General features: G+C 41.8%; 1 protein-coding gene across 1 annotated transcript; it reads left to right on the plus strand.

Moving 5' to 3' along the window:
* Positions 1-356: 356 nt before the first annotated feature.
* Positions 357-6,005, plus strand: DEFB109B (defensin beta 109B). The gene is made up of 2 exons (XM_060136633.1): positions 357-414; positions 5,824-6,005. Exons 1-2 carry the CDS (start codon positions 357-359, stop codon positions 6,003-6,005), a joined length of 240 nt encoding a protein of 79 aa, XP_059992616.1.
* The last annotated feature ends 19,642 nt before the right edge of the window (positions 6,006-25,647 follow it).

Below are 25,647 nucleotides of genomic sequence, written 5' to 3' on the forward strand. Positions count from 1 at the left end.
CGTCTTGTGGAAAAGAATTTGCTGTGGAAGAGCTCCCTTGTAATTCAGAGGACTTTGGTGACAAGGACTATTACACTCAGTGACCCTTCAAAAGATGACTGGCCAAAGATACTGACCTCTGAGAAATTTGAGAGCCCACAGAAAAAGTAAAGGATTAGCCATCTGGTCTCCAGTAGTTAGGTTAATTTGTCACCAAATTAGGGAGTTCAGGGCTTGGAAATATTCCAGCAGAAGCTGTTTTATTTTCTTACTTGTTAAGCTTCACTGACTAAAAGGAACCTCAGTCTCCAGAAGTATATAAAAGGCCCTGAATCCCGCTATTCCTGATTATTCACTTCTCTACCGGGCATTCAACCATGAGACTCCATTTACTGCTTTCTGTTCTCCTCCTCTCTTTGACTATAATACCAAAAGGTAAGACGGTGAATAACTGTAGAGACAGATTTCTTAGGAGACCTACTCGGATGCGTAATTATACTGTGGCCATCTCAGACCCGAATGCACAGTCTTAGGGATGCGAAAGTCCAACATGATCATCTTCCTTAGAACTGATGAGGCCAAAACTGTGAAGCGGGACAAGGATTTCCACCAACAGAAAATGAGTTCCAAAAGCTCCATGACTAGAAAAGGGGGCTCAAACCGATGTGGAAGTGGAGCAGCTCTGACATGTGACATCAGGCTCAGCATACAAATCGAGCAGCTTTTACAAGGGCCCCCACCTCCAAAAAGGGGAGTGAAAATGGCGGCTACTGGGTCAGACTTGGTTAGTGAATGGAAGTGATGCAGTCTGTTGGTGAGGGAATATTTGTGAATGGTAGAAATTAGACGCATAATACAGAGCTCAACAAAAGAGAATTATATCAAGTTATTAATAGGGAGCAGAGGAATTTGGAAAAAGCATGGATTTGGGACGGCGCATCAATGGCAAAATTTTAAGCAGAACGCAAAATAGGAAGGGAGCATTTTAACAACCTGAGTTACACCCTTGGTGCTCATGATGGAGAAGTTGGAATATTAAAGTGTAGACTTACAGGGAAAAGGGAACATGGCCATTTTCAGGCTGATTCATTCAGATCCTTGTAAAAACTAAGATTGTTTTCTCCACTCTTGATGTCAGGATGTTCACATCCCTCAAAATAATATCTGTGTTCACTGAACATAGATTAAGTCTGGGTAACTCTCCCTCTCCCTTGATTCATCTATAAGATTCTTTCAAATACAATCAAAGGTATTTATGTATGTTGAAATGTTTGATCTTTGCCTAATCTATGAATATCTTGGGATCTATCTGATGTATAGCTGCCCCCTCTTAAAGGAGTTCATGTACTTCTCACCTGGCTCTCAATTCTGTCAGAAGAAGACACACTTGTAGCGACAGCTAATATAAAATTATATGATGTTAATGACTTAAAATTAGAAGGCAATTTAATGGTTTATTCTTCAATTTTACAGATAAGGGAATCCATGTCCACAGAAAGAATATGATCCCACTAAGGTCACATAGGTAGTGGCAACACTGCAGCTGGAACCAAGTATTTTTAATCTGGGTCATCATTGTTTCCAACGATCTAAGGGTGTAGGTATGCCCATAAAGTGGTAACCCTAATTTCTGTCAGGCTGTTTACCTCAAAGTCCCCTAGTTAGACATTGAAGAACCTAAGGAGATTTTCAAGTTTCCTCTTTGGGAAGCTACAATGTCTTTGAAACGTGTTACTTCACTTACCTCTAAATCCTTTTTCTTCAGTGTCTGTGGTAGGCATGTTGAATCGGCTTAACATTCTGGCATTATTATTGGGATGACTTACACTAGTCTTTAGATTTTCCTGATCTTTGTTCTTAAAATCATATAATGGTGATAATCAGACTGCTGAAAGCACTTGGTTCAAGATAATTATGTGTGCATGGTTGTTGAGTGAATTTTTTTTTTTGCTCATGCTTGCTTTCCACCACCTAAGCTAAATTCAACTCAACATAAATGACTGTCTCCATCCAGAGTCATGCACCATGTTATGGGCCTTTTTTTTTCAAGGTTAAGGAGGGATACTCCTGGAAGTAAAGATCAAGCCAAAAGTCACCATTATAGTGAGAAAGTGATATGGCAGTGGTTCATTCTCAGAGTGGAAAACAATTCAAGAAAAAGGTTGTCCTAGAGCAAAGGCCAGAAATAACTGACAGGAAAACAGGACTCCAAGAAATCTAGGCCTAAGGTTTAGAGAAGTTCCTATGGTAATAACAAGACTGGACACCCATAAATACAATTGTACATCCAAGAGTGGGTGGCCAAATAGTTAAAAATAGGCTGGAGCCAAGAAGTTCTAGAAGGAATAAGAGACAGAAAATGTGCGTGCGGTCAAAGAATACTTAACTGCATTCAATGGTAAGAACTGTGTACTGAGCATCTGCCACTTTCCATGGGCTACGTGAGATACCCAAGATACAATGGGAAATGAAAGGAAGACTGTCTTCCCTCAGTAGAGAAGACAGACATTAGGCAAATGATTACACATGCGTCTATAAGTTATACATTTTAATAAGTACAATGAAAAGGAACAGAGTATTCTGAGTGCCTGAAACATGCGGTCATCGTCAATCTGCAACATCTGGGAAAAGTTCATTGAGGTGTGCCTTTTGAGCTGAAAATGGGAAGATAAGTGTTCATTGATGAACGCCTTGCAAGGAGACCTCAACACTCCTGGCAGAGGAAGAAGCCAGTGCAATGCCCCTGATGCAGAAGAAACCACAGTGTGTTTAAGGAACTGCAAGAAGGCCGCGGCAGGAGAGCGCTAGTTCATACCAGGAAATGTGCCAAGCATCTCATGGAATTAGGCCACAGTGGAAGCTGTATGGTACCAAGGCTCAATCTGCAGGGACACTTCGGGAACAGGGAGGGCAAGGCTACCAGCTTTGCGCCGGGAGTGGTGACCACGAGTATCTCCATCGCCAGGGGTGGGTCTCGCTTTATGCCTAAAGTAGGAACATCTACGGGTTCTAGGCGGCCTACGAGCCCCATAGGTCTTTCCTTTTGTTTCACTACCTCCACTATTCTTTCTTCAGAGTTTCTTTTCCTGGTTCTGCCACAGGAGCTTCAAGTTTAGAGGAGCTTCCTTCTTTTCTAATCTTGAGACAATCACTCTTTGAGGTACACACATAGAATGAAGCCTGAGAAACCACCAGCAACTGTGTGGAAACAGATAAATGCTATCAATAACAATCATGAGAAATTAGGAAATCAAAATTCCTAACCTTTCAATCTGATCATTTCTGTGGTCCAAAGGTAAGTAAGTCTGATCTATCTAGGTGGATTCTCTAAGTCATGATCATGTTTAGACTTGAAAATATGCACTGTCTGAAATCTCTGTCGTCCTTTGGATGAGGTCCCTTCTTCAGTATTCCAAAGGAAGTTCCTACCCTCTAGGCACCATGATTTGTACTCCATTAAAGTAGGATACCAAAGTATAAGACAAAACCAGCAAAGGTGGTGAGGAAAGTGCATCACTGATGGTATGAAGGACTCACAATTCACAGGCAAAACCCGCCAGGGTCCAGGATGATAGATGTGGGACAGGTAGACAAGGAGGCACAACAAACTCTACTTCAAGACTAATCTGGAAGGTGAATCTGGAGGACATGATGCTAAGTGAAATAAGCCAGTCCAAGAAGATAAAGACTGCATGATTGCCCTTACCTGAGGCATCTAAAAATAGTCAAACTCGTAGAAACCTGGAACAGAACAGCAGTTTCCAGGGGCTGGGGGAGGGGAGAAATGGGGAGTTGTCGTCTGATGGGCTTAAAGTTTCACTTCTACAAGATGAAGGAATTCTCGAGATCTGCTGGGCAGACTTGTGCCTCTGGATAATGGTACCATGCTGTGTACTTAGAAATGTCAGAGTGGAGATCTCACGTTTAGTGTTCTTACCACAGTTAAAAAAAAAGAAAGAAAGAAAGAACAAGTGAAGAGCAGGAGGTTACTGGGGCTGGTAACAGCGTCGGGCTCCCCACGAGTCTGACAAGAACCCTTTGGAGGCGTCATGCCGACCCCTTCCTCCAGAACAGTCCTCCTTGCTTTCTCCCAAATCAGTTATGCCAAGAGGATGGATTAAACAAAGATCCTATAATCTTTCACAGGAGGGAAAAACTCTCAATGGCCAGGTGTTTTCGGAAGAGAATATATTGCAGCCACACGGAAAGGTCACGATACCTTACTTTGGCATGTGGAGATGCACCGCGTGGGACGCCTCTATGTTTATACCCAGATGCGTCCTTGAAACATACTCTGCCTCTCACTCTGCCTTGCCCGATATTAAAAACCCTTGATTTTAGCTTCGTTAGAAAACCTGAAAGTCTCACCAAATGTTACACGAAGTGCGTGGCTGAGGTTATCGGGGGAGAGACCGACAGCTGGTAAGAGGACTGCTGCACTGCTGGGTACGGAGCCTGCACTCTGTGTAGACAGGCGTGGGGTGGGGTCACCCTCGGCTCTCTCCTGAGAGCAGTGAGACCCTCAGCCCTGTCCCCGAGAGCGGCGGGACCCTCGGCGCTCTCCCTGAAAGACAGACGCTCCAGCCTTCAGAGCCGGCAGAGCAGAGGCAGCACCACAGGATGCTAACCAACTCCCCATCATGCCATTCTCTTGCCGCACGAGGCCCCGAGCCCACGGACGGCTAGCCTGAGAGTCAGATCCTGCAGCAGGCGGAGAACACAGACTCGCACAGGTTCTGAAAATTCAGTTACAAGAGGCTGCATTGGTGTATATGGCTGTGGGTATTTTTCTACGGGACGGTGAGATAACAATGAGGGCCTGGTTTAAATACCGCCCCCCCCCAAACAAAGATTCAGAGCCCCAAAGTGCTCAAACTCTCAGTTACGCGGTAGAAGTTAGGGACCAAAGAAGCCAGCCAGTCAGCGTTAGTACATTATTGGACAGTAAAGACAAAACGGGACACAGGTGAGTTAACAGGACGGTTCAGGAGCCAGCTAATCCCCGTTGCTGGCCGCAAACAGAAGTGTCCTGTTACGTATCAGCCACCATGACCCACGGGGAAAAGGACCCTTGGCTGCGCTGGCAACGCTAGAGGAGGGATGCTGGGGTGCGAGGGAACGGTGCTGAAGCACACCTCAGTTACGTGCTTTTCAGCAGCCCAGTGCATCGGGAAAACATATGGGTATGTTAAGGAAAAGCACCTTTCAGCTCTGAGAGAAAATCTCTCCATGCATCTGCATATACCGGGCATTGAAGAACACAGAAAATCCGGTTCCTGCACAGTCCTGAAATGGGGGGATTAGGCAAGGTGAAAGCTGGAGCATGCCTAGACTTTCCACAAGAGGAGATGAAATGAGGACAGGTGCCATACAATAAGGATGCTGTAAATGGGCATGCGGAGGTTAGCACGGGCGAGGCGGTAGAGGGTGGATACTTCGGCTGAAGTAGTCTATCTCAGAGCAGGTGTTACTGGCATTTGGAGCAGGACAACTCACTAGGAGGGAAATCTACCAACCCTGAGCCTTACCCACCAACGCCAAGGACATCTCCCCAGTCATGGTGACAACAAAGCACCCCACACGGTTCAACATGTACTGCCCTTGATAAGGACAACTCTCTAAAAGCTTCTAGAAACCAGCCTGCCCTCTCTAAGGTGTGTATAGTCCCACACTCTTAGCACCCCTCCTCCAAAAAGCCACTTCTTTTGCCTAAGGGATTTTTTTCATATAGGTAATATCATGTATTCTATCTCAAAGCCATTCTTCTCTAAATTTATTGCTTTACGTACATTACCAATAATTTGATGGTGAATTAACGAGGCTGTTAAATCTCTTTCTGTGCAGCAAGCACTGGCCTTATTCCAGGACAGAAACAATGCATTCTTCTGCGAGGGGTGTGCAAAGATGGAGGATGCACCAGCACGGATGATACCATTGGTGTATGTAATGATCAAAAAAAGTGTTGTAGAAGGTGGTGGGTACTTCTTCCCTATCCAACGCCAGTTCCCAAATCAAAATCTCCTTGATGACAGCAAACTCTAAGCCCTTCGAACTCTAGAACACATGGATGAACTTCACAGACTCCTGTTTGACTCAGAACTCCAGAACCCGAGGATAAATTATACAGACTCCTCTTAAACTTGCTTTTCTCCCTTGACTGGAAATAAATGTCCTAATTCTACACGTACTCATCCCTGGGGAACTTCTTCGTGATGCACGTGCAAACCTCTTAAGAACTACAAGACTAAACTAAATAACAGAGGCACCTCACACCTTAAAGATGTTTAAACAGAATACGACTTTCTTAAAAAAGAAAAAGATAAAATTTTAAGATGTGAAAAAAAATCATAAGGGTATGAAACAGCAGTAGGTAGTGTTTGATTATCTAAAGGGGGATATCAACCTTTTTCCTCATCTGACTCTGACCAAAAATTATTTGTTATTAAGAGAGACCTACTTGGGTGGCATGAGTCAAGGTCTGTTCATCACATGGTCCTGCTATGTGACCTTAGCAGTAGGCTGGCTGCCAACCCAGTCCTGCCAGCACTGGCTGAGGCTGGTCTCCCCCACCCACTTCACCCGGGCCCTGGGGGGATGAAATGCAAGAACTGCTCCCTGCAAGGAGGCCCACAGGGAGACAACAGAGCGCTGAGGACTCAGCGTGCCCTGCTAGTTCTTTCCAAATTCGCCATGAGATAATTCCACTTTCTGGCTGGAATCATTTCCACCAGAATAATAATTCTGGATCATCTGTACTTTATGGCTAAGAAAATGAAAGGGCAAGAACATTACAGGACACGAGTTTCACAAGGATGGAAAAAATCTTTTGAATGAGGCCAAATGACTCCACAAAGTTCGAGGCTTTTTGTTTCCTCAACCGTAAAGCTGGTCTTCTGTGGTCCATCAGAAGAAGGTGGGTTATCTCACCTTCTAATAGTCTTAGGATTTATGTTTCTATTTTTTATGTGGCTATCAGGTGTCCACAAGACCATATGTTTCTTGAGTACAAAATCTGCCTTTATTCACATCTGCATGTTCCGTGCATCACACGGTCTCACAGAACACACAGTGTTGACGTGTGCAGTTCTTGATGAAATGGTAGTTGCTTAGCTTACCAGTCATGTGACTTTGAACTATTTATTTACCTTCATTTTCCTTAAAATTCTTCTCCAATAAATGAGTGAAATAAGTCTAACTACTGGGCTTGTTGTAAGGATGAAATGAGATCATGTACACAAAGCGCTTGGTATACACATGGCGAAACCCAGAAAAGCTTGCCGCTAATATTATTACTGTTCTCTTGTTGCTAAAATACCTTAAGGAAATAAATCATTGTACTTAGATAGGCCTGTTATTATACGATGCATAGATTACCAGTTTAAAATAAATAAAATGGAACTAAATAGATTTCATATTGAAAGAATATATGGATAAACAACTATTTCTTGGTATTTCAGAAGAAACCACAGCAAACTGTTAAAATTTTACAGTTTCTATGATAAATACCATTGTTTTCTGATATTTAAAGCTTCATTTCTTTAATTAATATGTCTCGTGACCTCCTATGAAAACTGAAATTAAAAAAGCATGTTAGGAAAAATATTAAAGGAGATTTTCATCAGGATTGATAATGAAGCTTAAATACTGACATTTCATTAGCATTAGACAATCCTTTCTAATGACATAATAGATTAAAATAAGTAACAATATCAAGGGAAGGACTTTTTTTAGATGACAAAGGGCGTTAGAATTGTTATTTTATTAATGGTGTGATGGATGGCTAGCATCTCTGAGAAACAACTTCTCCCAAAGCCTCAGATCTCTATTCTTTCTGACCTAGAGATTGTATAAAGATTTTAAAGGTTTCCTTTAGGCTTTTTATTTATTATTACTTAAAATGTTGCTAGACATATACTCACCGAATGCACATAAGAACTGTTGGTTTCACACCTAGAAACACTTAGAAAATACAATTCGAAGTTATTAACCATAGAAAAATATAACTGCAGTGAAGCAAGCCATAATTGAAGCGAGTGTGTTTTCTCAACAAGATATTAGCTGGAACATTAATAATACTTCAAGGCGTCTCTTCTCTTTCAATTCAAAGGCGCTAACCTGAAGGCATATGTCCTTGTCTAGGTGAGACCTAGACATGGGCCATCATTTGAAATGTCAGATTGCTCAAATGAGCAATAACGTAACATCACAACTTGATCCCACTTACAGGCCTAGCCAGGTGCACAACCAGAGTAGGAAGCAATCCCTGTTAGTTATTTTATGGGTAAGATGTTAAAATTTTTATCATAATTCAAATGTTTTCTGGAAGAGGTAACATAATAGGTCATTATCCTTCACTAATATGTTCCTATATTTTAAGCTATTATTTAACACGCGTTGGAGGGAGTATTAAAGAAAAACAGTCAATTTAAATCCGAAGATCTGAAATGTGGCTAGTGTGCCTGAGAAAATGACGCTTTATTTTATTTTAATTAATTTTAATTTAAATAGCCACATGTGACTAGTGACTTATACAGCACAGCATAGCTTCAGAGCTCTGGACCGGCACAGGGTGACACAGCGATGAAGCACGTGGCCTTCAGGCCAGGCAGCTTGTGTGCAAATCTCAACTCCATGGCCTGCCAGTTCCGGAAAATGAGGATAACCATACTCACTTCATTGATTATTATGAGGATTAAATGAATTTGCATATAGAAATCCCTTACGGCAGTATCTGCCCTTATCATGAGAGCAATGCTCGGCCATCCTGGGTTCTTGGGAGTGATGAGGAAAGAGGGAGAGAGCATCGTCAGAACACTGGGTAAGGAGCTCTAGCCACTTTCTAGATTCATCCTAGACTAGCTTTTCCATCCCTAATGCCATCACTTTGTTCTTCTTGCGAGTATAAAGAGCTCTCTCAGAACAGGCACTGAGAATCGCAATTTAGGACACGGTTTTCCACAACTAAACTTACACTGGATACATGTGTCGTCACACGATGAGGAAAAGTTTAAGAGTTAAAAGAATCACAAGCCAAACGCTGTCAGCTCTCCGGTGAATCCTCTGGAGACGTTTTATTCCTAGGCTGGCGAGGGAAGGTACAAAAGAAAAGGGTCCTGTGTTGGCTACAAGGATACAATCTCTGGGGTAGCTTCAGCCCTCCATCCGACAAAAACAAACCCCTCCTCTCAGCAGGGTTTTCTCCACGGAGAATGCAATACCACAGATTAGAAATTCAGTTGTGTTGACATGAGTCCTGTTTCCGAATTTGACTAGCCTTGGAGGATAGGAGGGTGCCTTTAAATAACTCCTCTTTTGCTGTGAATCAGTTTTATGACATCGTTTTCTCCTCAGCCCTACCCGTGATCAAGCCACCAGGAAGAGGGAGGTTTTGTGGGCACCGGAGAAGAGACTGAGAAATCGTTTGGCTGGGGGTGTCTTTCAGGCAGGGGAGACACCTGCCTGTCTTAGTGTTGGTGTGTGGAGCTGTGAGACCTCTGAAATAAGGCGGGATGGTGACTTTGGAAAGAGAGAGTCACACTTGGAAATGAAGCGTCATATCTGGAGAACAACCAAGCGAGAAGATGTTGCTCTGGTAAAGCCCACTAAAGGCTGAGAGAACAGTTTAGTGAAATGTTGGAATGACTGGCAGTAACAACATCATGAATTGCCTTTTCTTATCACCCCCTAACTTTTCACCTGGTAAAATCCCACACGTGCCTCAAGGGATCGTTCAACTGTCATGCCCCTGCTTAGCCTTCCCCCAGATGCCCTCCAAACCCATCTCACGAGGCAAATCGATCTCTCCCTCCTTTGTGTTCTCCACACATGAACATACCTCTGTGGACGTCTTCACTCATTTTAACTTAGTTTCAGAAGTGTCTCAATTCATGGAACTCTTAATGCCTCATAATTATTTCTAGGGAACCCTGGACCAAAAGAAATGCCTAATAGTTTCGGTTATTAGGTCTTAATAACTTAAGTTATCCCTGCCCTAACAACATAGTAACCATGTGAAAAATAACACGCACAAATCGAAAGAAAAAGTAATACTTTTTAACTTTTAAATAACCCAATTACTGACTAATGGTAGGTATGTGCCCACTGGGCACCGAACAGCTTCTCAAATCTTGGAATCAGATGGGACACAGCCACCCTCGCTTTCTGCTCCACAGCGATTCCCTGTGTGGCGCTTGACGTCGCAGCTGAGCAAGGTCTGACGTCACTGGGAGGAACGTAGCAGGTCTAATGCTGAAGATGAGAAGTACTTAGAGGTAGCAGTTTCGGCAGAGTCCAAAAAAAAAAGTTCAGCATCTGCCTTTCCCTTGAATTTTTAAAATATCTCATGGTGCCCTTGGAGCTGGCCGAGGAGCGCAGGGGTGCCTGGTCGCACAGCTGCGGACCTGAACTTCAGGCACTTGTAGGAATGTCTTCCGTTCCCCGTAGATTGTGAGCCTCCTGAGGACACCACTGTGTCTGGCTGGCGCTTGTAGTTGCAGCTCACCACCTCATGAGTTATGGAAGACTGTTGAATCTTTGGTGAGATGAGCAGAAACCGGCCATGATTTTCGGGTTTTATTGCTGCGATCGATGCTCCGTGAGAACTTATCTATTGCACTTCGCCGATGACGCAGAGAAGGCTGTTACTGCTTTGGTGCAGAGAGGCTGGAAGCTAACACAGCAGGAATGTGGCCCAAGGGAGCAGAGGGGGCTTCCGAGTGACCGGCCTGGGAAGAAACGCAGACCACCGGAGACTGAGTATTATGGTCACTTCCTACCAGGTTTGGCCTGGACAGACAGGGTACTTTCTCTGACGCTGTAAGGATTGTGCCCTCAGTGGCAGAAAATATTTCACAAGCGACACCATGTGTTTTGCACAGAGTGATGTTCCCAGCTGAACGCTGAGTGCGGGACGGCCGGGAGCCTTCGGCCCAGGGGCCCAGCCTGACCCTCACCAGTAGGTTTCTTGCTAGCTGCTGGAAGATGGCGACTTATCTTCATGGTGGTCACTTGCAGTCTATTGCTTACATTCCTGGTTCACACTTTAAATAGCATTTTCTAAGTTTCTTCTAGAAATATTACTGTTCTAGGAAAAGTTAATAAGCATGCCACGGAACATAGATTAATACATTTGAGAACCTCATGGTACCAAAATCCACAATAAAAATCAGCCTATTAAAAGCTTGGAATTGAATTAATTCAGGATTTCTCAAAGCTTCTGATATATTTTAATGTATATAAAATATATAATAAATATAATAATAATTATTATAAATGACTATTGAATGCTCAGTAGGTGTTGGGCTTGGAAATACTTTTTTCCGTAAAAGGTCAGATGACAAATATTTTAGGCTTTGTCAGTCACATACACCCTCTGTCATGAACCCTGAATCTTGTTTTTGTTTGCTTGTTTGTTTGACACAACACTAAAAAATGTAAAATCCATTTTTAACTCTTAGGTTTGAAACAGTTTGTTGTCCCCTGAGAAATTTCAAACACCACGAATTTGTGGTTTCAATTTATAATATACTTCGAAGCTGGAGGAATGAAATCTTCCAATGAACTGGAAGTAAATTGTAAGAGAAAGGGAGGCCTCGAGGATGCCTCTCAAGTGTGTTGGCCTGAGCAATCCAGCGGGGGGATGGAGGGGACCGAAACTGAAACTGGTTTGCGGGTCAGAACTCCATGTCAGGTGAGTTAAGCTTGAGACACCCAGTGACAGGCAAGTGGAAAGATGAGGTGGGTCAATATACACACAAGTTTGGAACTGGGGTGAGGTCAGCACTGAGATATATATTTGGGAGGGAGCAGGTATTCAAAGATATGGCACTGAGTGAGTTTACTTAGAGGGCAAGGATAGACACACCAGAAGCCTGCGGACTGAATCCTGGGACACCACCCTGTTTAAGGGTAAGGAAGAGAGAGGATTCAGCAACTGGTGACTGGGGAAAAGGAAACCCAGAGGGGGCGAGAAACCAAGAAAGGTGTTTCAGGAAAAAGGCAGTGACTCTAGAATTTTTTTTACAAATTCCTACGTGAAACACCTATTAACACCTAGTTACTAGTTGTATTCGTTTGCTAGGGCTGCAGTAACCAAATATCACAAGCTGGGTGGCCTAAACAACAGACATTTATTGTCTCACAGTTCTGGAGAATAGAGGTCTGAGATCAGGGTGTCAGCAGGGTTGCTTCCGTCCGGGGCGTGAGGGAGAATCTGTTCTGGGCCTCTCTCCCTGCTTCCGCTGGTTTGCTGGCCATCTTTGCCATTCCTTGGCTTGTAGAAGCATAACCCTGGTCTCTGTCTTCCTGTTCACGCGGCGTTATCCCTGTGTGTGTGTCTGTGTCCAAATTTCCCCCATGTACAAGTATGCCAATCATACCAGAATGGGGGTCTACCCTACTCCAGTATGCTCTCTTCTCAACTGATTACATCTGCAATGACCCTATTTCCAAATAAAGCCACGTTCTGAAGTACTGGAGGTTAGGACTTCAGCATATGAACTTTGGAGAGATGCTACTTAACCCATAACACTACGTTTGCATGAAACACCATTTGGGAATAGATGGTTTGGACATATTTAATAAAGCCAACACTTGGCAAATGTAGGAGTAAAAAAATGTTTGCCAGGATATTATAATTTATATATAACTTTATAAATAGAATCTACTTAGATATCAATGTTCTATTTTCTTTGTTAATTGAGGATACTAACAAGCTGACTTTCGGCATTTTAACTGAATGCCCAACCTTGTTTAGCTTTAGATTAAGTCAAGTTTGGTTTAATTCGGTTACACTGAAATTTCCTGAGATAACAAAACTATCAGATGTTGATATTTTAATAATAAATTATCTAGAACGTTCTGGATTTTTTTTCCTTATGAGGATAAATGTTTTGATAAAACTCTGATTACCCATAATTGTTAAGATATCCTTTGTAACTGAAGAGTTTTATAACTGTAATGCTGTCTGTTCTAGGAGGACTAGAGATAAATGTCAAAGGTTGAAAAGACAAATTGGTTTTTATACAGATCTCTAGAATGGCATTTTGAAATAAATCCTTCATTTCTATCTCGTTTATTACCATCTCTCTTTCCCTTACAAGTCTAATGCACTCAAAATAAAACAATTCATTAAAGAATCAATGTGGTTACTGAAGTTCCTATTAGATTTGAATAATTCAAACTGATACGTTCCTTTTAAGTTATATTTAATGAACACTTTGTCAGTTTATTACATTTTTAAAAACCTAAAAAATTAAAAAAAACTTTAAAGTATGACACAGTTTGCTGCAGGAGATACTGTATTATTTTACACTCGTACGCCCAATAAACCGAGAACTGGCGCACACCGTGGGAAACTGTACCTGATACAGAATAGGAGGCAATGAGCCTGAAGGAATAAAGTAGCGGGGCTCAGCCAGGCGGACTCCGCCTCCTCACCCTATGTGCCTCGACAGACCTCAAGTCAGGCATCACTACTCCACTCAAGAAAAGGCAAACTATGCCATCTTGTGGTTAAAAGCCTTTTTCCATTTTTGACAATTTTCAGTTTCCAAGACAGCTAAGAAGCTGCAGCTTTTCTAGCAGAGCATTAGGTAAAAGAACTGGAAATACATAATAAAATTGAAAATACAGGCTTAGCTTGCATACTAATGGAAGTGAGAGATTTTAAAATAAAACTCATTAAGATGATTGATTCTGGTTCCCTTTTTCTAGAAACCTAACATTTAACGTGATTCAAAATTGACCACCTAAAGTAAAATAACGAAAATAAATTGAAAATGGGTAGTTTAGGTGATGCGCATGTAATCTAATATATTTATATGTGGTAAACCAACAGGCCCAGGCACCTCCCACAGCTTCATGATTCAGCTAATAGAAATCATTAGCACAACGCCCACATGCGAAGCAGCCAAGAAAAGCCATTTCTAAGCCGCAGTTCTTTGGCTAAGATTCAAAACAACAAAAGAAGAGGAAAATTGTCATTGCTAACTCCACCTAAAACAGCTGTGCCATTCTGTCATAAATCCATATAAGCCCATCACATTTACTCAAAATACTAAAGAAACAGAAAGGCTTACATTTGCCCCATCCCCTCATGAATTTCTCAGCCTGGATTAAAGCACTTTTATATTCCAAATCATTATTTAGGAGAACTACTAAAGACCATCATTTTCTTATAGGAAGAATGAAACCCCCCCTCCGGGTGGTGGGAGAGATAAATTGGGAGATTGGGATTGACAAAGACACACTACTATGCATAAAAGAGATAACTAGTAAGGACCTGCTGTAGAGCACAGGGAACTCTATTCAATACTCTGTAATGGCCTATATGGGAAAAGAATCTGAAAAAAGAGTGGATATATGTATATGAAGAACTGATTCACTTTGCTGTACACCTGCAACTAACAAAACATTGTAAGTCAACTACACTGCAATAAAAATTTAAAAAAGAGGAAGTAGGAAGTTCCAAAAAATATTTATTGTATTTTGTAGATAGAAGAAATTGAGGAATCAATGAGAATCATGTAATTTTTCTCATGCTTACCTAGATCCAATTTTAGTCTTCTGAGAAATGCTTCCAATTTAAATCACATGAAGTCCTCCTGGGACCCCCTGACTTTAAAAAGGATCCCCTCACCCTTATTCTATTTGAACTGTTTCTTAGTCCAGCACATCTGTGAACTTATTGAAAACCCCCTCAAATCACTGGTGGAGCAAACAGGTTAGGGGGAAAAACATAATGAACATGAGTAGCATGAGTAATTACAAGTTTTCCTTGTGGAAAACTTACTGCATGGAAGGCACTGTTCCAAGTGCTTTACATGATTTTAACTTTTTGCTTTTTCCTTCAAAAGACTATATGTGGTAGATACTACCCTTGTAGAACAATAATCAGAGAGAGACAAATACCATATGGTATCCCTTATCCATGGAATCTAAAATATGACACAAATGAACCTGTCTACAAAACAGAAACAGAATCACGGACACAGAGAACAGACTGGTGGTTGCCAAGGGGTGGGGTGGGCGAGGGATGGAGTGGGAGGTTGGGATTAGCAGATGCAAACTCATATATATAGGATGGATAAACAACAAGGTCCTACTGTATAGCACAGAGAACTACATTCAATACCCTGTGATAAACCATAAAGGAAAAGAATATAAAAAGAAGAATGTATACATATGTATAACTGAATCACTTTGCTGTACAGCAGTAATTAACACAACACTGTAAATCAACTATACTTCAATAAAATTAAAAAAAAACAAATTTAACAAAAAATAGTAATAATTAGTATCAAGGCTGCAAAGAACAACGAGTTTATTTGGGGTCTTAGGAAGTGCAATTTGGGAGACAGATTCAGGTAAAACAGAGTGCTCTGGGGAAGAGGAAGAGGCAGGGGCTCACAAAGGCAAGAGCACAAGGTTGTTAACGTTGCTGGGTAAGAGTTATGATTGAGTCTGACGCAAGAGAGGGAGTATCTGTCCTTAAGGGGTGAGGCTGACACGAGTCCTTTCAGGGTGGAGGTCTGATGAGCATCTTGAGGCTCTGGGACTTTGGGCAGATTTGTTCTGTGTTAAGACAGCACGTGGTCGGAGGTCAGATCCCATCTGGGCCGACACATGCGTAAGTCACACGTTCTCCATGGCCTCCAGCTCCGGCTCAGAGAGCTCTCTCAGCCACACTGGCTCCATCTTGATTTTCCTTTCACACCCTCATTTCACAGACGAGAAAACGGAGGCACAGAGTAAGCATCTCCACCACGGTTGCAGGGCTACTAAGTGGCCGTGCTAGGATTCAAATCGAGCCAGTTTTCTAAAGACGGCTACCCTGATTCAATAGTAGAGGGAAATACCAGTGGTTTTGAAACCACGCAGGAGCGTGTGGGGCTTGTGAGCACAGAAACCTTGCAGACAGCTGCTACTCAGGGAAGGGAGGGGATGCAGAGACGAGGGGGTGCATCCAGGAGATGCCAGTGCAGCCTGGGGCAGGGCCCTGCTCCGCCCAAAGGGATACACGTGGAGGTATCTTTGAGCTCCTTACAGAACTAACCCCCCCCACTCCGGCCCGGGGAAGATGTCAGCATCCTTCATTCCAGAGAAGACCACCTGAGGCCAGACTAAAGGAACCAGAGAAGCTCATCGAGATATCACCTGAGGCCAGAGTAAAGGAGTGCAGGCCCTGCACACACCCTAATCTTATCAGCAACCCCGCCCTTGAACCACGGCTATAAAACTCACCAGATCCGCCTGGGTTGGGACACACAGTTTTTCAGGGCCAGAGCCCACTGTGTCCCCCTTTGCCTGCCTGGCAAAGCAATAAAGCTATTCTTTTCTACTTCACCCAAAACTCTGTCTCTGAGACTCGATCTGGCACCAGTGCACAGAGGCTGAGTTTTCAGCATCAGTTTCCCAACCTGGAGACAGTTCAGAGACAGACAACAGTCGTAGCTCAAAGAGGAAACCACAGACCAGCTCTCAGTCCCTTCATGTCCCCACAGGCTTCATGTGGCATTCAGTATGTACCTCAAGTATCCTGGAGATTCAATGAGCTCTTTCTCTTAAAGTATTTGCCTGAAGACCACCACCCCATTGCTAATAAAATGTCTGGTGAGATAAAGTATAATTAAATTGCATCAGTCCCAATATTTCACTTGAAACCCTAAAGTTTTTAAGGAACAACCATGTTTGATGGTTTGTTTTCCCAAACATTGTGATCTTTTAACAAATAAACCATGACCTCTGAGAAAGATGAAACAGAAAGTCACTTCTTACGTTTTGTTTTTGTTTTAGCATGCCAGGATGTCTTTTACTGTTCCAAGGCCTGTCACTCAATGCCCAAAATATCCTTTAAGGAACTTTCATTTCAATTGATTGATTTTTTTTTTAAAAAACAAATGTAAGTTTGTTGTTGTTGTTGTTTTGCGGTATGCGGGCCTCTCACTGTTGTGGCCTCTCCCGTTGCAGAGCACAGGCTCCGGACGCGCAGGCTCAGCGGCCACGGCTCACGGGCCCAGCCGCTCTGCGGCATGTGGGATCTTCCCGGATCAGGGCACGAACCCGCGTCCCCTGCATCGGCAGGCGGACTCTCAAGCACTGCGCCACCAGGGAAGCCCCAAATGTAAGTTTTGAAGGAGTCACAGATCCCACAGATTAGTGTGTTTACTCTATGGAGTCTGAGGAATTTAGGGTTAACTGAGCAGTCTGCAGTTTTCGGGCGGAGGTGGTAGGCGGGTGGGGAGACTGTGAAACTAAAAATGAAATGCTTCAACGTGTTTTCCAAAGTTCTTGAGCATAAGGATGCAGGATTTAGTACTTTAACTAATGGGATTAAATGGCTCAGCTTGGAAATGGGCAAACTGGAATTTTTCACAGCAAAGTAGACAATTCAGATTCCACTTTCCTTCAGGGTAGAAAAGTTACATGAACTCATCCGTATGTCCAGAGCAATGACACAAAGTGGATTTTGTTTACAGTAATTAGAATGGAGAGAAATAATTTTCAAAGACTGGGCAGGGATCAAGTGGCAATCAAAATCACCAATGCTTGAAACACTCAAGTGCTACCAGGGGAAATGCCTTTTAATTTCCAGCTTAAATGGGAAAACTGCCTAAGGGAGAACAGATGACATTCTTGTCAGGGCCGGAAAGGAGCTTCATTGTGAAGCAAGTCAAGCCCTTCCTCTCTGGCTGTCATCTGTACCCCTTCTTGTGCAGAAGTCCTCAGTCTCACCCTTAGAAACCCTCCCCCACCACTCCTCACCCACCTGGACCCCACCCCAGACCCTGCTGTTCTTTCCCAAAGTTTCTCGCAGTTACTCTCGGAAAAACCTGAAGGCCTGGGATCATGTGGCCTCCAGGCCTGCAGAATTAGACGCCCAATCATTTTACTAGTCCAAGTTCATGTTCTGAGGGGACTGAGCAGTTGCCTCCCACTGATGCTTCTCTGCTTGAATGCTACACGTGCCAGTAACCCAAAGCGGCATCCTGGGTTCTGGAGTCCAGGGTGGGCTTTGGGAGCGGGGACGGGGTAGGGACTGTCAGATCCAGCAAATACAAATACAGGATGCCCCAGGTAGGCTGGATATTAGATAAACAATGGACAATCTTTTAGTATAAGAATGTCCCATGCATACGTATGCCCCATGCAATATTTAGGACACGGTTATACTAAAAAAATTATTCATTGTTCATCTGAAATTCAAATTTAACTGTGCATCCTGCCACAGTTTTGTTTGGCAAGGTGGTGGGGGGGTGTCCTTCAGGGCTCTTCAATTCCCCAAACAGACGAAACTACTGTACTTGTTCTGCCAGCTCTTGTTGCTAGAGGTGCAAGTCAGTGAAGTGGTTTCGTTACAAAAGTTTATGGCACGCAGAACTCAGAATGCACACTTCTTTCCAAATAAAGATGGAACATCACACTCATCAACAAAAGAGGCCCCTGTTCCAAGTGATTTACTTAGCGCTACAGTAAATTTGCATTCATTCAAGTACATGTTCCCACTGGGCTCCATTTAGAACGTATGACAGGCATTTGCAGCTCAGTTACCAAATTCCGAAGTCATAAGACGTAAGTATGCTTAGAATTTGAGGTTTCTGAGTACTATCAGTTAAGAGCTATGTTAGTTTCGTGGTGGTCCTGTACCGAGTTACCACCGACCCCGTAGCTTACAACAGCAAAGTGTATTGTCTTAGAGTCCTGTTGAAGTCCAAAATGAGTCTGGCCAGGCTAAACTCAAGGTTGTCACCAAGGCCGCATCCCTTCTGGAGGCCCCTCGCTCTGTCTGGCTTCTAGATGCCCCGCACGCCTTCTCACGCTGCATCATCTGAACTCTGTCCACAGTTTCATCTCCCTCCGGCTCTCTTCTGCCTCCATATCCCATTTCCCACTTAAAAGGACCCTTGTCATTACACTGGACCCATCAGGATAATCTCTCTATTTTAAGGTCATCTGGTTAGTATCCTTAATTTCATCTGCAACCTTTATTCCTCTTTCCATGAAACCTAACGTATTCACCGTTTCCAGAGACAGGGACATGGGCATCTTTTATGGGCCGCTCTTCTGCCTCATCAGAGCTTTGACTTACGCCTCATTCTACAGAGAAAAAGGAAGTCCAGTGTGGTGGTACACTCTTATCACACATGTAGTTAACATAAAGGCCTTTAATCGCTGACTCATTAATGAGCGTATCTTTATTGGCAATCAATGGTAGGTGCTGTCAGTATATAAAACACTTGAACAAATCACAGTCCCTGACCTCAGAGGGCTTACAAGCTATCTGTTCATCACGCATGGACCCGGTATATGAGGGAAGAGCTTCAAAGCCAAACAAGAATATTTGTCAAATCTTTAGTTGGCAACCCAGCAGGAGAGAATAAAATGTAATAATTACCACTGTAATACAAGACAATAAGAGCAAACCAGCAAATCATGACTGTATAAATAAAGCACAATCATGTATTTTGGAGGCATGATTATACAGCTATTAAGAGAAAGGTGTTTAGGCTTTAGGTAGAGCTGGTTTCAAATCCTGACTAACAGTCTGGAATCAAGTAGTTATAAAAACAAGTGGTATAAAAGTCTCAGTTTCCTCTTCAATGAGATGTGAATAGTACCTACTACGATGAGTTTTGCATGAAGAATATGTATAGAGCTTAGAGCGTAATGTGGCTCCTAGAAAGTGTTCAATAATTCCAGTAATTATAATCAATAAAAGCTGAAATTAAATGAAGATTATACACCACAGAAACTTATCACTGAACTTGTAGCATAAAAAGAAAATGTAATAAAGGAATGAATCATTTTTAAAATGTCTCAAGAACCTAAACTCACCAACCTAAAGAGAACCCAGCTGAAAACTGAATTGCCTGATATTTACACCGATTGCATTGAAGACCCTGGGAATAAAAGGGAACTTCTTTTCCCCCACTGTCTACAAAAGAAAACGATAAAAATGATTTTATCAAGCAGAAGCAGATCTTTCCAGGCACTGATGGAGTACATCCTGGCATATACAGAGTGGCCTTAGCTGGTAAATCATATTAATATAATAGAGTCCTAAGAATGGAAGTTCTCCAAGAAATTTCCCATTCAAACTTGTAAACTCGTATCTGACCCAAGAGAGTGTGTGTATGTGTGTGTGTCTATCAAGAAACAAAGTTTCGTGATAAGTAATAATAGAAAATTAGGATTTTGTCCCCACTGTCACCTTGTTCTAATTCTTTCTTCATAAAAGGTTCATATCTGTAAAACTGTTGCTTACATTTTATATGCCCATCCTCATGAAATTACGCAATGCAAGGATTCCACAGTACATGGTTAAGAAAATGATGTTTAGAGAATAAACGAAGTCGTTTGGTGTTGGCAGTTGGAGCTTTTCCCCACTGACATTTTTGTACTGTGTTGCACTGCTTTCTTCTAAACACGCTCGAGTAGAATGTCTGATCTCTCCGACAAGCACAGTCTGCTTTCTTTGCATTCTATAGAAAATGAATCTAACTAGCCAGTTAAAAGCGTAGAATGTCTGACTTACTTCTGCAGAATCCAGAAAAAAAATGATACAAGTAAACTTATTTACAGAACAGAAACAGACTCACAGACTTAGAGAACGAACTTACAGTTACCAGGGGGAAGGGTGGGGAAGGGATAGTTAGGGAGTTTGGGATTGACATGTACACACCGCTGTATTTAACATGGGTAACCAACAAGGACCGACTGTAGAGCACAGGGAACTCTGCTCAGCGTTATGTAACAACCTAAATGGGAAAAGAATTTGAAAAAGAGAAGATACATGTGTATGTATAACTGAATCACTTTGTTACACACCTGAAACTAACACAACACTGTTCATCAACTGTACTCCAATATAAAATAAAAAGTTAAAAAAAAATAAAGATGTGCTTTTGGGCACCAAAACAAACAAACAAACAAACAAGAGTAGAATGTCAGGCCACTCGAGATAAGGCAGCTTTAAAATTACTGTCTCAGTCAACGCAGATATGCCTTAAAGACTGTGGTAGGCGGGTCAGGAGAAGAGAGTGCAAGGGAAATGGGCGTGTGGAAGACGGTCAGACCCCACCCGATGCGAAAAGGACGTGGCCCGTCACGCTCCGTCCAGGAGGCAGAGAAAGGGAGCCTCAAGCCAAGGAGCACGGGGGACTCTAGAAACGGAAAAGGGAAGGAGGTGGATTTTCTGCCAGAGTTTCCAGAAGGAACGCAGCCCAGGCGATACCTTGATTTTAGCCCAGTGGGACCCACGGACTTCTTTCTAACCTACAGAACGCTTAGATAACAAATGTGTGTGGCTGTTAAGCCCCTAAATGTGCGGTCATTTGGGACGGCAGCAATAGAAAACCAAAACGAATATTGACTGAGAGACTTTAATATACTGAGGTGAACCCTAGAGACAGGAAGGTTCAATCCAGTTTATCCAAGCCTCTCGGTGAAGATTCATTTCTAGTGAGGGCTGCCAGATAAAATACACGACTTGCAGTTAAATATAAAGTTCAGGTAACCAATGAATATTTTTTAGCATGAGAATATGCAATATTTGGCCCACTTTTACAATAAATTTTCCATTGTATCTGAAATTCAAATTTAACTGTGTCCTGTTTTTTTACTTGTTAAATCTGGCAACCTTATTTTTAATACACATATGTGGGACATTCCAGGGATTACCTCTGCTCAACAGAACTGCTTCCTGCCAACCATGCTGAAACCCGCTTAACGATTCTCCCCCTGCATTTTGGGTCTAATTTATCATGCACAGACTGTCTTTCTCCATGATGAGACAGTTGCCTGGTTTCCATCTCTACTCGTGGTATTACTGTCATAAATTGCAAATGAAGGTCAGTGGATTTTTGCTAAATGTGACAGTCCTAGAATCATCGGGAGCCTCAAACGCTTTGTTCTCCTTGGATTTCACCCAATTTGCATTTCTCCTCTGCCAAAATACATCAGAACTATCTGAGCACTACTCAGAGAGCAATATTCAGGCTCCGAACCTGGGCATAAATATGCTCCCTCTGCTTGTTTGAAATAATCTCATTCCCACAGCAGCTGTTGATTCTGCTTTGCTGAACTGATCAGCAGGTTGTGTGGCAATGCCGTAAATTTGAACAAACTAGCCTGCCTCTTCCCACAGCACTTTCCTCTGCCTGTTAACTTACACTTAAGAAAATCATGATTCATGCATAACTGTACATGTAATAGTTTAATATTTTCCAAAAGAATTACACAGTTCCCTTCAGTGGGTTCTTATATGGCCAAGGAATGGGTGAGGATAGAACTTCTGTTTCTGTTGTCAGAAAGTATAACGTGGTACATGCCCACTTATTACAAATTGACAAGCTTCTATTCTCATAGTATAGAGGCTATTGGTGGAAATAATTTGTTCCTCTTTCAGCAGGATATAAAGAGGAAGGTAGGATGTTAGTTCTAGACAAGACTTAGGGGTATAATAGTAAATTTATGTTAGAGTTACATCTTTCCATTAATACACTTGGGGTTTATTCCAAGAAGTATGGGTTTTTTTTTAATGATATGAGATTTTTAATACAGATTCTTCAGGTAGCCTTATCATTTGTAATGAAATAATTTTTTTAAATACATGAATAATGTCCATTTCTGTTCACTGAGTTTTTGAATGATACCAGTGTTGTTGCCTCTTTAGAGTTTTGGGAGAGATTCTAAACAATACTAGATAAAATTTTCATTCAACACAGTATAATTTTTTTACTATATTGCGTATGTGAGAAATACCATAGGCAGCATAATTATAATCCTTACTATATTATTATCTTTTCCTTTTGAACAATACTAAGGTAGATGGTGGCAGTTCTGATATTACCGTAAAAGATAAATCTCTTGCAAACATAAAACGTTCTAAATGTCATTTTTACAAGTGAAAAAAAAAAGATCCTAAGAAGATAAAGATCTTGCCTAAGGATTTATGGTGGGTGATAAGGTTAAGGGTTTATTATAGATAATAAGGATTTAAGGTGTATGATAAAATACAAAATAAAAATAGAAAGAGTGCAGATTGTACAGCAAGAGAAGAATCATAAAAGGTTGAGAACTGAGGGTAAAGACTTCAATACTGTAAAGATAAGTATCTTGTTTGAAGTGGTCCACAGCTTTGGCATTATGCTTTCTAGAAGCCAAATAACAAAGTGAAATATTGCCACTTGCACTTTTTAAAGAATCAACTGAACCGCTTGCTTAGGAGAAGCACAGATATTACTGGTACTAATACGAGACACGAATTCCTGCTTGGGTTCTCTTCATAAGGGGAACACCATGTAACATATAAGCTAAACATCTTAGAAACTCCAGACAAGAACCGAGTCCAAAACCCAGATCTATAGATTTTCCACCTCATTATGCAGAGATGTTGCTTTACGATTCTTCTCAGCAAGACTGTAGATTCCCCATTATGTTGTCATGAGTTTCTTCCACCCTTCAATCAAGATGATATATATGGTTTTTCTAAGGATGACAATTCTCTCTGATCATAACTCAAGGAAACTTTTTATTATCTGTCTTAAATTTTTTTAATGTTCATCTAGACTGAAAGCTCCCAAATGATGAGTCCCAAGCCTGGAATATAATACAGACAGAGGGCAGACACTTTTGAGTGATGAATTACAGACTACTGTCTTAGCTTTAGTATAAATGAGAAGATCTATACTGAGATGCGGGTCTCAGCGTTTTGCCCAGATACATACAAAAAGCCGCTGCCATTTGGCAGGTGTGCGCATTAAGTTTTGGTAAGCATTGAATTTTTAGGGAAAAGTGAAGCTGGACCGGTAGTAGCGGGTAGCCTTCTGTGAACCAGCTTTCCTTGGCGTCCTCAAAGCTGCCTTGAACGGAGTCCTGCAGCTCTGCACCAGCAGCCTGGTTATCGATCTACCGCACATCCAGGTTAGCGCTGAATACAGTAGGAAGACACTTCACTCCAAAATTTAGATAAAGTGCTTATTATCTTGATCCCATTCAAGTCATTTTAAACGCAAAAATTAAATACTTGAAGAAACAGGATCCCTTCCAAGGCCAAGTTACTGGTTGAAATAAAAATCCAGTGTCTCGCATTAACCTAGAGTTTTCCTCTGCTGTTCCACATAATTTTTCTGCTTTGTACCAAGTAGAAGTTAACCTACATTCACGCACAGAGTTAAAATTGGGTTCACGCTCTGAGGTATGAAGCTGCCGAACAAAGATAAGACTAAATCTTACATTCCCAAGAACATCTCTTGTATTCACCCTGTCAGAAGGAAGGGGATTTATTTTAATATCTACAGCCTTTTATTATTGTTTTTCATTTTGAAAAGCATCACATCTCCACGAAAGTATAGGGAATAGTACAATGAAACTCCACGTATCCCTCATCAAGTGACAGCCGTCAGCAACCTGTGGCCACGTTTGTCTCGGCTAAGTCTTCACCTGCTCTCTTTCCTCCACACAATTATTGTGAAGCAAATCTCAGAGATTATGTTATTCCACTGATAAACATTTCAGTATATTTTCTCTAAAAGGTAAGCACTCTTTCATTAAACACCACCACAATCAATCCTGTTATCACACTAAAACACTTCACAGTGATTCCTTATACCATCAGATACCCTGTCGGACGCCAATCATCACACCACTAGATGATCTCATTAACGATTTTTTACACGTGCTTTGTTTCAGGGCTTTTGACAAATATTTACTGCAAGCCAGTTTGGTTCCAGGTGGTGTGCAGCACATCTGACATATTTTATTCATTCATTCAATGTAATGATCTAACAAGTGCCTAATATATGTCCTTGGAATACATCCATGAATAAAATAGACAAAGTCCCCGCCTTCTTGGAGCTCATACTGTAGGAGGGTGAGATAGGAAATAATGAATAAAAATAATAAAAGTAAATGTGCCCATTTGTTATAAGGTGACAAGTGCTTTTGGGAAAAAATAATATTACAGCTGTCTAAGGGTTATTTGGACATCGTGGGCAGGGATGCAATTTTAAAAAGGTAATCGGAGGAGGACTGATTGCAAAGGTGTTATTTGAGCAAAGACTTAGAGGAGGAAAGAAAATTAACCCTGCAGATACCTGGAGGAAAAGTGTCTAAATCAGAGGCCAGCTCAAAATCTCTAAGACAAGATACGATTGGCACGTTCCAGAAACAACAAGAAGGCTAAAATCTGTGATATCATTTAATAAAAATAAGTGAAAACTTGAGGAAAAGGAAACAGCCACAGGAAAGCATAAGTAGAATAAATGACCCAGTCTACTCAGTGACCATGATGAGCTATATTTAGGAAAACAGAAAAAGTATCATATTACATTTTATAGAAAGGTTGAATTAGGGACATTTTGAGATGTTCAACCTGTTGGGTGTTAAACACCCAATGTTTAACCTGTTCAATCTATCAAATCTCTAAAAACATCTAGAGTTATTTAAAAAAAAAGAGTGGTCTCAATTTCATATATATTTATAATTTATATCACCATATTTATTGCTGCCTATGTGGCATTTTCCTGAACAATCGCATTCGCTTGGATGGCTTCACCTACTTTTTACACGCAGTGACCACCAAATGTCTATTTTCAGAAGCCCAGACCTCATTGTGCTGTTAGCGCACGTGCACACCATGTACTGAATATCTCCCTTTGCACATATTTC

This window comes from Lagenorhynchus albirostris, chromosome 21 (assembly GCF_949774975.1).
Source record: "Lagenorhynchus albirostris chromosome 21, mLagAlb1.1, whole genome shotgun sequence".
NCBI lineage: Eukaryota > Metazoa > Chordata > Mammalia > Artiodactyla > Delphinidae > Lagenorhynchus > Lagenorhynchus albirostris.

Bases quoted from the DNA above. Each gene is read 5' to 3' on its own strand.
- DEFB109B (XM_060136633.1), top strand. From the start codon at position 357: ATGAGACTCCATTTACTGCTTTCTGTTCTCCTCCTCTCTTTGACTATA. The intron at 415-5,823 runs GTAAGACGGTGA...CTTTCTGTGCAG, and splicing joins TTTGACTATAATACCAAAAG to CAAGCACTGGCCTTATTCCA.